This window comes from Scardinius erythrophthalmus (assembly GCF_964197995.2).
Source record: "Scardinius erythrophthalmus genome assembly, chromosome: 2".
NCBI classification, from domain to species: Eukaryota; Metazoa; Chordata; class Actinopteri; order Cypriniformes; family Leuciscidae; genus Scardinius; species Scardinius erythrophthalmus.
In genome coordinates this window covers 45,270,575-45,283,134 of record NC_138222.1, presented here as the reverse complement: position 1 = coordinate 45,283,134, position 12,560 = coordinate 45,270,575, and the positions used below count along the sequence as shown (strand labels likewise).

The 12,560-nt window shown below is 36.5% G+C and overlaps 1 protein-coding gene across 2 annotated transcripts in view; it reads right to left on the bottom strand.

The window, feature by feature from the left end:
* Positions 1–453: 453 nt before the first annotated feature.
* dennd2b (DENN domain containing 2B) overlaps positions 454–12,560 on the bottom strand; it is a 62,170-nt gene continuing 50,063 nt past the window's right edge. For both annotated transcript variants that reach the window (XM_081354417.1, XM_081354418.1), the window contains exons 15-20: positions 6,366–6,543; positions 3,142–3,183; positions 2,849–2,960; positions 2,350–2,592; positions 1,996–2,082; positions 454–1,521 (exon numbers count right to left, since the gene is read on the bottom strand). In XM_081354417.1, the coding sequence (XP_081210543.1) occupies positions 1,487–1,521; positions 1,996–2,082; positions 2,350–2,592; positions 2,849–2,960; positions 3,142–3,183; positions 6,366–6,543 (697 nt within the window). In that variant the 3' untranslated portion in view covers positions 454–1,486. The remainder of the gene's footprint in view (positions 1,522–1,995; positions 2,083–2,349; positions 2,593–2,848; positions 2,961–3,141; positions 3,184–6,365; positions 6,544–12,560) is intronic.

Here is a 12,560-nt window from a genome sequence, read left to right as displayed (position 1 = left end):
TCAACCACAAAAGGTGCAAATTCGTGGTAATGTTACAGCACACACACATAATATTTTGGGTAGTTTCTTGGATAGGCTATACAGTATCTGAACTGTAATTCGTATTTTATATGTAATTATAATTTGGCAGCTAATTCAACAGCTTTTATAATTCCTACAATTTCTTTCACAGATTTGGACTTTGTCGACAAAAATAAATCTCTCTTGGTAGCCATTTGACTGACAGCTTTCCTGAACTGTTTTTTCTTTCTTGTTAGTGCTATAAAACACTTTTGTTGTGGCACCTTCTGTGCCAGTTGTGGAGAAAGATGTCAGCTCTCCACTTGCTCTCAGTGGCTTTGATGACATTTTTGAGACTGTTCTTGCCCAGAAAGGGCCCAAAATAACCTTTTTTTGTGAAGGGAGAGTGGATTGAGAAATACATTTAACCAACCATAAATTGTCAAAAATATTGCATATTGATACATTTTTATTTAAAAATACATCATCTAACAATTATTTAGAATAATTTTGTCGGATATTTGTGCTCTTAAGATTTGTATTTATATAAAGTTCATTTTCATAATTTTCTGGAGGTAAGATTTTAAATGTAATTTAGATTACTCTGTTCATTTAACATTTTAGTGCATAAAATAACATTAATGGCATATGCAATAAACAAAGCCTGTCCAAATCTCGCTTATTATGTCTTTCTCTGAGATTAACCACTTTAGTTCATATTAATCCAAAAATTACCAACTTGCAGATTTTTTTTCTTTCCATCATCTGCCTTCCACAGAGACCGGCTATGAACTGAAGTACACAGAGCACCAATACAGGACACGTTTAATGAGTTGTGTATGTTTCTTTAATATAGAAAAAAAAAGTGTCAAGTTTCAAAACATTCCCAGTGTATTATTCATTGCTGCTATTTTAAACACCAAAAAAAGCCAGACTAAAAGGATGGGAATAACTCCACTGATAGATAGGGCCTGCTTCTATGATCCTAAAGATTTTGGAACAAAGCTGTTCATTAATGCAGATTGAGAAATTAACAGAAAAAGCTTTATTGATTTTTTATTAAACACTGTAAATAAGGTAATTATACTCTTCATGTGTTAATAAATGTACAAAATACAGTTCATGGAGAAATTCTAGCGTTAAATACTACACAACCACTGTACATCCACCTGTCAGGTTTCCATTCATACATCTCATCCAGCTTAGCACAGCTATCTCTAAGGGTGGAGGTTATACTGCAATATAACCATTCATACTCTCAGTACCATCCTATTATTTCTCTAGTGTCATATACAAGTACCATGGAAAGGTAACAACAGAGCTACATGTGAGATTAACAGCACAACTTTCATAAATATGTACAAAAAACATGAACGTCAGAGTCAACACAGCAGACATGGACATGCGTGACTTAGCCATGTTAGGTCTTCAGATGTAGCATTTGTAGAAAATGTCCACAGTTTTTGGTTTCACGATAAAGTGTTCTTTAGTTCTTTTTATGAAGGAACTTCATTTTGTTTCCTGAAAAAAAGATGAAACTTTAGTGTATCACGTAATTTCTGATATGCCTTTTCATAAAAGAAGGTTGATACTTAGGCCGTCTGTCCACCAAACTGCCAGACGAAAACGCCAGGCACGCGTTTTTTGTTGTTGTTGTTACTAGTATCTGATTTCAAATACAGTCATCTGGTAGAGACATGTATATTCTAAGAACAGCAGAATATGGTCAGCAGAATATGTTCAGTTATTTGTCCCAACCCTTATCCACTGTGATTGGATGGCTGGGTTAAAAGTGACAGTGACAAGCACTGCATTTTATTCAAAGTTGACCATTTTTTAACTCTCATCAACCAGAAAAAACACTCAGTGTAAAATAGACACTCAGCGGCTCGTCACGCTGCTGCCGTTTTGAAACAATGAAAACAATTGAAAACGCTTTGGTGGACACACAGCCTTTCATATGTATGTGAAACATAAATGCTGTGCTGTACTCACCTAAACCCTTCAGAAATTTGTTGACTCCACTCTGTTCTGTGTCTGGTAACTCCTCCAGATACTGTTCCACTCTCTGCTCAAACAGACCTGATAAATACATAAATAAATATACCCATTATTTTTATATTTATTTTTTAGCTTCTGTCCAAAGCATTGTTTTTGTTAACCAGAGGGTGGCAGTAAAGATCTGACTTATATATTAATACCCCTCCACTCCATCTCAAAAAGACCCACACAAGTAGTGTATAATTATGCTGGGTGTGGGTTTCAAATTACACTTATAATGGCCTGAAGCTAATAGGCAATCATGTTTTATGAGAAGCCATTTTCTTTAATTGACCAAGCACGATTTACCTTTAGCCCTATACTTCCTCATCTCCTTATCCTGGATGAATCCAGCAAACATCTGAGACTCCATGAAGACACCCAGGAATCTGCGGATGCTCTTAGAAGCCACCGACTTGCGGAAGGCTTCGCGCTGGAAGATGCGCTCCCCTCTATCGCCCTGGGTTAGAAACAGGGAATAGTGGCCAATGGTCTCCAAGAAAAAGCGGATGAAGGCCTCTGACACCACACTGTTCAAAGAGGTGGTGCACTCTGTGAAATGAGGGGATATCAAAAAAGATTCATTATACAATATCCTAGAGCAACTAAACTGGCCATTTAGATTTTATCAAGCATTAACAAAAAATATTAATCAAAGTTGAGATATATGGTTCATGGTGGATAAAAAAACAAAGTTTGAATAGGAAATGAAACACAGTGAAGCCATATGTTTTGCTTTACAGTCAGAGCATGTATGCAAATAGCCATTGAAAACAGATGGGCAAGGCCACAACGTCAGACTTTTCACCTTCATCTGATTCGCTGTCGGAGTCTTGATTGATGATGTCGTTTCTCTGTTCAAGAGATTGCTCCAGAGCAGCTTGCAGTTTGCGTGGTAATAGAGAGGCCTCGTCATCCATCTTTATACAGGAAGAGTATGAAGATTAACGTTGTAACAACGTTCAGTGATTCATATCATGACACAGCCCGCTTGTTTAGATTACGCTTGTTCTCAGATCTTAATGGCAACACGCAATTAGCACTACAGCCATGGGAGAGTTTGTGTTCAACTTTTTGGAGAGAGATCGTTTATGGACGAACCTGTCTGATGAAGCGGTCCGTTCCAAGATCGACCATTAAAGCCTGAAACATAAAGAGAAACCGATCTCAATTAGGTTAGGTGCACCACGACTAATTTCAGTAATGTTTCAAATGAAATGATGTAACTGACTAGTCTAACAAACCTCCGGAAGACAGTCAAAAAACAGCTGTCTGTATAAGCAATCCATTTAAAATGATGAATCGCTATGAATCAACCAGTCAAATCCCATACTGAATGCCACTAAAAATAGGTCATATACATGTGACGTGCTTGCCTTGCATTATGATTATTGTACGTTAGACATATTTATTAAAATAAACTGAATCAATAGGCAGTGCAAGACAAATAAGTAGAAACTCAATAGCCTATTACAGTATAAACAGAATTCCTCAAATAAACGTTAGGGTTACACTTTATTTTAAGGTGATGTAGTTACATTGTACTTACTCAAATAAGTACTAGGTAATATTAATTAACTACATATACTTACAATAGTTATGGTTAGTTACAAGTGATTATGCATAATTTACTGTTATTAGTATAGTAAGTACATGTAGTAACGTGTAACTACGTCACCCTAAAATAAAGTGTTACCAAAGTTCATCCAGGTTTGAATGTGATTCTTATGTACAGTGCTGGTCAGAATTATTTGCCCCCTTGGTAAATATGATCAAAGATGGCTGTAAAAAAAAAATCTGCATTGTTAAATCTGCTTTTGATATTTTATTATCCAGATATCCTCCAGATTCCCAGATTAGTGTTGGACAGATGAAACAAAAAAAGAGCTTTTTGGCAGCAAACACTTATCATGGGTTTGGTTCATACAGGGATAAAAAAGTACCCCATGTGTAAAATGAAATACTCTGCTGTATCTTTAATGCTGTGGGCCCAATTTTCTGCCAGAGGTCCAGGACATCTTGTTCAAATACACGGCATCATGGATTTGATCAAATACCAACAGATAAAAAAATCAAAACCTGACTGCCTCTGCTAGAAATCTCATAACGGGCCATGGTCGGATCCTCCAACAAGGACAGTGATCCAAAAACAAACATCAAAATCAAAACAAAAATGGGTCACTGAGCACAAAACTAAGCATCCGCAATGGCCATCCCAGTCTCCAGACCTGAACCCTATAGAAAATGAGTGGGCTGAACTGAAGAGAAGAGGCGCCAACGTGGATCTGGGGAGATTCTGTATGGAGGAATGGTCTCTGGTCTCTGATCTCTTCTCAGGTATTCTCCAAACTCATCAGGCATTATAGGAGAAGACTCAGAGCTGTTATCTTGGAAAAAGGAGGTTGCAAAAAGTATTTAATAAAAGGGGGCAAATAATTGTTCCCAACGTGTTTTGGAGAAAAACATTTATTTCATAATGTGATTTTCCCCCCACTTTCAATTCTTTTACTTCAATAAAAGGTTAGATGTTTGCATTTTCTTTTAAATAAAATATCAAAAGGATTAACAATGCAGATTTATTTTTTTACAGCCATCTTTGATCATATTTACCAAGGGGGCAAATAATTCTGACCAGCACTGTATAAAAAGTACCTGTACACATGACAGGTGACAAAAATCTAAGAAAAGCTTGACGTGCACCTTCGCTCCAGATATACACCTTCCAAAATAATGTATCATTTTTAAAATTGAACAGTAACATGACACTAATTTGAACATAGACTTTGTACAAATATAAAGCAAAACATAAATGGGCGAATAATTCAAAAATAATGTAAACGACTAGTATTTCCAATGTCGACTTGCAGAAGCTGTATCGTTTAGTCGACTAGTCTTGCACATCCCTGATCTCAACTGGCTGAAACAATGAGTAGCATCATTCTGTTTAATTACACTGCATTCAGTTGTTTTGGGAGTCACAACATTTCCAGAAGTTGATCCACAACAGATGGAGCCTGACACCCATTTAAAAACGCAGTGTTAAAAATGACAAGCACCACAAATTGGTGTGCTTCCAGATGTTTTCCCTGCAAACGGTCACCCTTTATGGCCATTACAAGTGCACTTATGTCCAAAGTGCAATTTTAAAAAAGTACTGAAGACGACTCCTGCCAAACGCACTAAATGCCAAAGACTCAGTAGCTGGCACTGTCCTATGGGCAGCTGGGAACAACAACACTCTCCCGGTTGGGAAAGTTTAGAGGGGAGAAGGCAACAGCCTGGCCAGGAATGCCGAGCTAGGCTTATGAAGCTGACGCCACATTAAAGGCTCATACACAAAAATTGGCCCGTGTTTTGGGCATGTTATTGTACTTAGCATGTTTCTCACTCATTCCAGCATCTTTCTGAACCTGGGAAAATGACTTTAGCTCCATATTCACTTAAGGAAAACATAAGGGTTCAATGTTCAGCCAGCTTGTTAGAGTAAGAGCATAATTGAACTGTTAAGGAAAGCTGCCAATGTGACCATATTGAGAGGAATTCAAAGTCACGATCAGGCAAACATCTTTCAGAATAATAACCTCCAAACGTGAGGAAAAATGACTGAATCTTGAAAGAATGAATCAGTGGGGTGATCTTGTTAGGGAGTGCATCTGTATAGAAAGTCATTTTTAAAAAGACTGAACATTTTTCATTCTATTTTAAGATATTTTTTTCTTGAGTGTTAAATCTTTTTAGGGCTAAACAATTTTGGAAAATTTTGAAAAATTTGTGTTCGTACAACCAACTCAAACCTCTTTCGGTTTTATGACAAATAATAATTATCATGCTTTTATTGATTATTATGAAATAAAAATATTAAAAATTTTACAAAGAAGAAATATATTGTAACTTAAAAAAATATAATAATAAAAGTAAATGTGAGTGATAAAAAATGTTTTATGTTATTGAAAATTACAATACTAATTTTTACATCTTAATTTCTACATTTTGAAACTCTAGATTATCAAGCTTTTATTTGGGAGGGTTAACGGGGGAAAAATGCACTGCGTGATTTGACGATAGCACTAAGCCATGCTGTGATATCAATTTTATTTTTATATATCGCACAGCCCTAATATGAATTTATTTATTTGGGCACAAACTGCACGAGTTATCTCCCTGAATCTAACGACAGTTTTTCAGACAAACCGGTTTCATTTAGGCTGGTACACAGCAAAGCACATGTTGTACACACTTGACAAAGTATCACATTACAACAAACAAGATGGGTGACAACACCATAGCTGTTGACAAGACATATCAATGTTGGATAGTGTCCGCACCTCCTCCACGGGTAGTTCCTTGAGCTTTGGCAGTGAGCTGGACAGAATGCCCACTAGGAAAGGTGTGGGACAGCAGACAATGTCCACCATGGAAGTGGGTAGCACAGGGATGAAGGTGTGCTGCCAAGAGAATGGGTAGAGCAAAGCCACCACCGCATGAACACAGCTGGAAAGAGTACTGTGGGGAAAGAGAAAAAGCACACAGTCAATCACCAAGCTTTTACAAAATCTCACACACTTTCTTAGCAAATCCTGTACTGGAAAAAGTATCTTGAGCCCAGATTTTCCAGGTTTATTTTGGCTTTAGCTAAGGGACAAAGGAATCTGTGATTATGAGAGCAACAAAAGAAAATATCCAGTGGCATTCAATAGACTCCTGTAATATTATTCACAATGTTCTCCAGTGGCATTCAAGACAATCAGTTACATAAAACTCCATGAAGAACACACAGAAAAAAGAAAAAAAAAAGGTAATCACTGTACTTTACCTTTGCACTTACATTAAACACTACATATTCTGCTCTTTTTGGGTGTTTGGTGTCAGTAAGATTTTTTTCTTTTTTTAAATGTAATACTTCTCTGCAGCAAGGATGCATTAAACTGATCAAAAGTATCAGTAAAACATTTATAAAGTTACAAAAGATTGCTATTTCAAATAAATACTGTCCTCATAACATTTTTAAAATCAATTTTTACAAAATTTTACAAATCTTGTAAAAAATTAATTCTTAAGCAGCATTATAAGCATATTGGAATGATTTCTGAAGGAACACTGAAAAAGTTCAGCTTTGTCTTCGTAGGAATAAATTACAATTTTAAAATATATTCAAATAGAAAACAGTTATTTTAAATTGTAAAAATATTTCACAATATTACTGCTTGTACAGTTTTTTTTGAGCAGCCTTTGTTTGTGAGCATATGAGACTTCTTTCAAAAGCATAAGATATTCTTAGGACCCCAAACTTTTGAATGGTGGTGTACATGAATTTGCAAGGCGAAGAAAATGACATGACGTGTTGCTGCTAGCTTTATGCAATCAAAGGTCGCCGAGTTCCCCAGGTAGCGGAAGGGGAGAGGCTAAACATTCTAAAGTGTCCAACATTACCATAGAAAATAAGAAGAAACAAGCAGAGGGGAAAAAAAAATGCAAATTGTCATTACATTACAGCTGTCAAAACATTACCAGTAAATCAATAGAAATGTTCCAACACAAGGGATAAAATGTTCCCACAAGACAATCAGCAAATCTGTGTTCTTTTGTGTGTGTGTATAGCTTGTATTCAAATGGTAGGCTGCCTCATCTACAATACCACATTACCCATTGTAAGTGGAACAGGCTGCATGTAAATCTTCGTATCTTCAGGGTGATACGGTAAAGATGATATCATGATGGGCTACCACACTGTAACCACACACGCTCGTTCTCATTTAAAACATCCAATAGCAAATCACGCTCCTCAGAGCCTTAAATTACTCTGTGACATTAAAGCAGCCATGAGATGTTACAGCTAAGGCTAAGCACAAAGTCACAAATACCATAGTGGCCTTCTCACGGTCCCAAGCTTGTTGATAGTGGCTGACCCTCCTTTCTCTCGCTCTCATCTCTTTCTGTCCCATCCACCACACAAGCCCACGTATACAGAGGCCGAGAAAATAAACCATCAGAAACACACTGACTCCAGCCATGAATTAAAGAGGATCAGGACTGAACCCAGTGATAAAATTTGGTATGCTGACAGTAAACTAAACATAATTGCAGCTCCAATCCTGCTCATTTGTGTTTTCAGAAGAGAGACAAATATCAGTTTGCATTTTTAATCAAATCAAAACATTACATATCATGGCCTGTGCTTAAAAACACTCTAGGTGGAGTCTGAATGTCTGTGTGTGTGAGTCTGCATCCAGCATTCTGGCATGTTCACACTGGGAACAGGGAAAAGCAGATTTTAAAAACCTAGCCACAGGCAAGTCGGGCAGATTCTGATACCTGATACCTGGAATGTCAGCATAACTGAGGCCTCAGAGGCAAGTACTCATGGGAAAAGATGAAGACAGAACTTTAGACCTGTCCAAACACTGTTCGATGCTGCCCAAATCTTCCAGGAACCAAATAACATGGATGGAGGGTTGGGTTGAAAACTGCTGCTAGCTAGTGACTGACTCTTGCCTGGCCCGGACTGTCATACAGAGCTGGTATGCACACAAAAACAGTCTACAAACACACTAACCAAATTAACTATCCTTTCCATCGAACGCTTACTTTACACTTATCCATTACACTGAACAAAAGATATAAGCAAGGGATATTATATTTTATGTTGTACTATTATAAGTTAATTTGAGAACTTGGTGTGAACGGACCATTAATTCATCCTGATCAGTTCAAGGACGATAACTATAACGATAATGATAAATATATAGTTCTAAAAATCATTCTAAATATGAAAGAATAGCGGAATCCCTTTCAGAACACTTTTTCCCCCTGCTGATGAACGCTAAATACATTGACAGCCAATCAGAATCCATTCCGCTTTAAAGAGCTCGAGCATTTTAAGCAGCAGACGACAAACTAGCAGCATATGCTTAGAATAAACAGAGTGTTATAATTATTGTTCGTTGGTGTGGACGCTTAAATAGTTATCGTTATGGTCATCTTTATAGATATCGCTCTTGGTGAGAACTTAAACTTCCCTCAAAGATTCTAAATATGTAAAAGATTCTATTTGAAAATGTAATTCAACTTCTCTATTCTCTATCAAACGGCAACTTTTTTACGTTGAGTGGGAATCCAAACTGTCATTTTTACACTGCCTTGAACACACACCAACAGGATTAACAAATCGGTGTTGAAATAAAATAAAATATAAATAGTAGATGAAAAACTTAACAGTATTCAAATAAAACTAAAATAAAAATAAATTAAAGCTTAAAAAAGAAAGACTTAAAAACTAAATGTAAATTATTAATAAATACTATAATAGTACATAAATAATACTAAAAATAACACACTGATCCAGAGGAAACCTACAACTGCTAGAATTGGTTGTCTGTTGTGATTAATGTGAGCTAGCCCTAAAAAAATAATTTGCAACAGAAGCAGCTCAAGGGTGAAAACTCAAGATTCTAATCAGAGCAACAACAAAAAAACCATATGCTTTCATTTAAACATCCAAACTGACTTTAATAGATTCTAAACAATATTGCGTCTTTCATAACTCCTAAAAATAATGGTAATGTTGGATGGCTGGCTGGCTTTTGGAAAAAGAGCCTTGAAAATAAATGTATATATTTAATGAGAGTTTCTGCATGTTTAACCAGTGGTTAAATGCGGTGTGTGGATGTAAAAGGCTGCAATAACACAAGGTTTATGCAAAAGTTGATGTAAAGTTTCTCTTTCCACCATTATGCAATATATTGAAACATATTCCAGTGATAATAAAAGAACAGAAAAAAGAAAAAAAAAAAGAGAAGAAGAAAATACCTAAAACATTCAGCTAGACACATATTGTATAATGACCAGTTTGTTTAAACAAAAGCTTTTTTTATCTTTTCAATCTTCATGTTTTTTTGGTTTATTTCTGAAACTAGCCACACAAAAGTCTCTGGCCAACTTAGCAATACTGTATTACATTTGCCTAAAGGGTTTCCGTCTCTTTTTCTTTTCAACTTGTCTGGGACACAAAACATTTTCCCACCTGGTTCTCTGTGCTCTGATTCAACGACAACATTCACTTACTAGAGGAAGACGTCTACAGCTACACCTAAATTTGCACACACAATGTACTCATGAAAAAGGAAGTAATTTGGGAACGACAAAACCAGACAACACATCAGAGATTTTAACTCGATCCTTCCTGTCATTTTATAACCACACAGAATGCTAATATCATTACACAGAAATTTCAGTAGCAACAAGTACAATGCAAACTAATGCTTAAAAAAACCTAATGTATTATTGCTTATTCTTTATAATATTGGGTGATTAGCAATCAAAGCTGCTCTCCCCCCACAGAAACTCACTCAGCAGCATGATTGAATATCAGTGTCTGGTTTGGGCAGAGGAGCTCCCAAGACAATCACACAGCTAATGGAAAAGTTTGTGATTCGAAAACAATTACTTTCTGTGCCACAAGAAATTGGACGGTAAGCTTCACAAAGAGTCTACGCGGTGTGGAAAGGGTTAAAATACAAATGAACATGAAATCTCAAAGAAAGCATTGCCTAACATGGAGTGAGTTTTCTTTCTGTCAGATCCTAAGCAGCAAATATATTAGTTAAGCTACAGAAGCATACATCATACACTGTTGGCACACATTTTTTGGAATTGGATTGCAGTGGCCTTTCCCATGAGAGCGGCAGCAATGCCCTTGATGTGGGAGAAAGGAGAGTTTTCTACCTTAGTCTAGCGCTGTCCATAATCCACCTAAGGTTGCTGGGCAACACAGCTAGGCCTGGACCAAATCCCATCAATCCACCTATCCTGTTTTTAACAGAGCCAAGCCCATGGAATGTCAATACTTGGCTTAACAGCATAATATGTTGTAACTAGAGCTCTATCTATTATGATAATGGGTGTGATTCAAACCCATTCAAAAAGAGCAGTTTGAAAAGCGCTCTTTGAACGACAACAGAGAACATACTGCCTTTGTTTCTCTGATTCAAAGAAATAACATGCTTTGCTATTCTGAGTCCGATATACGTATGTATGTGAACTAAACCATTGGTGTACCATGTGAGAAGAAGGCAAAGGTTATATTTTAACACATATCTACTAGGTCAATAACACCAAGTACGTTCACATACGCAGATTTTGTTTTTAATATACTATACACACATACATATTTATCTACATGTATTCGTCCCGAACCGTACGGTACAGACGTCACAGTTTTGGTGCATGCCAGGGGCGCCTGCAGGAGTTTATCTACTAGCATTTTTTATATACAAGGCCTATATTACATTATCATTTATTCTGCCATATAAACAGTATACAATCATAAAATAATTAGAGTACAGTTTACTTACCTCGAACACTAATGTTTGACTGAATTGTTTGCTTTATTTGTATAGCTTCTTATACCTTTTACTTATACTTTTATCATGGCTAATATTGATAAAACTGAAATTTAACAAAAAGAGACTGGGTTGAGTTTTGTCATTTTAAATTGTAGGCTAATAATTGTATTTAAAAATTTTAAAACTGTAATGTTGTTTACTGCAAAATCTGTTGTTTAGTACAAATGCACATATTGCCTGGGCCATATTAAAATGTTTAATGTTTTTATATTATATTTAAAACGAAAAGAGGCAGGTTTGTGTTTTATATTTTGTTTTGTTTTTATAAATAGGCAAACGTTATGTGCAGTGAATATAATCAATACGCGTTGCATGAACCACATTTGTGTGGCTATCATGTTTAAGATTTCTTTAAATGAAAACGAAAATAGTTAGTAAGGTGTTTTATCACATATTTCGTTGCCTAAAATATACAGAGATAACCGGAGTAGCAGAGCGAGCTGAGTGACTCGCGCTGCGTCTGAAGGTGGGCGGGGTTAGGATTTCCCAAGATTTTCCATGATGAAAGTGACCAATCATAAGAGGGTCAGTGCCCTCCTTGGTTTCCGCCCCCAAATTGTCAAAAGTCGTGTAGACTCGAGGGAGCAGAAATCAGCTGAGCGAGCAGAAATCCACTGCGCGAGCAAAACAGCACTCCGCGAGCAGAAGCCCGCTGCGCGCGAGCAGGATTCCACTGTACAAGCATGAGAGTATGCCAGGCGCTCGCTCGCAGCTACCTGTACACCTCTCGGTTGTTGAATTTGTGCGCGAGTACTTTTATCATGCCAGCTGAAGGTTCATTTTTGCGCGTGTGAAATAACATAATGTGCTCGTGAGCATGTCTTACACGCTCATAACATTTGACTAAAAAATGACGCCATATGCATGTACCATTATATGACCCCTTTAATATTATAGTAATGTGTAGGCTAAGTAAGGGCTATAGGGACATAGCATAGGCTAGTTTACAGCAATCGCTAAGATAGATTTTTTTATCCTTAAGAATTTTTTTATTACAATTTAATTTATTTTAATCACAGAGACATGTTTGTTAAAATAGTTTCTTTTTTTTTATTAAACTTTTTTTATGTTTAGCTTTCACAGAGACAAATTGTAGTCTGATTAATGCAGTGGTTTGCA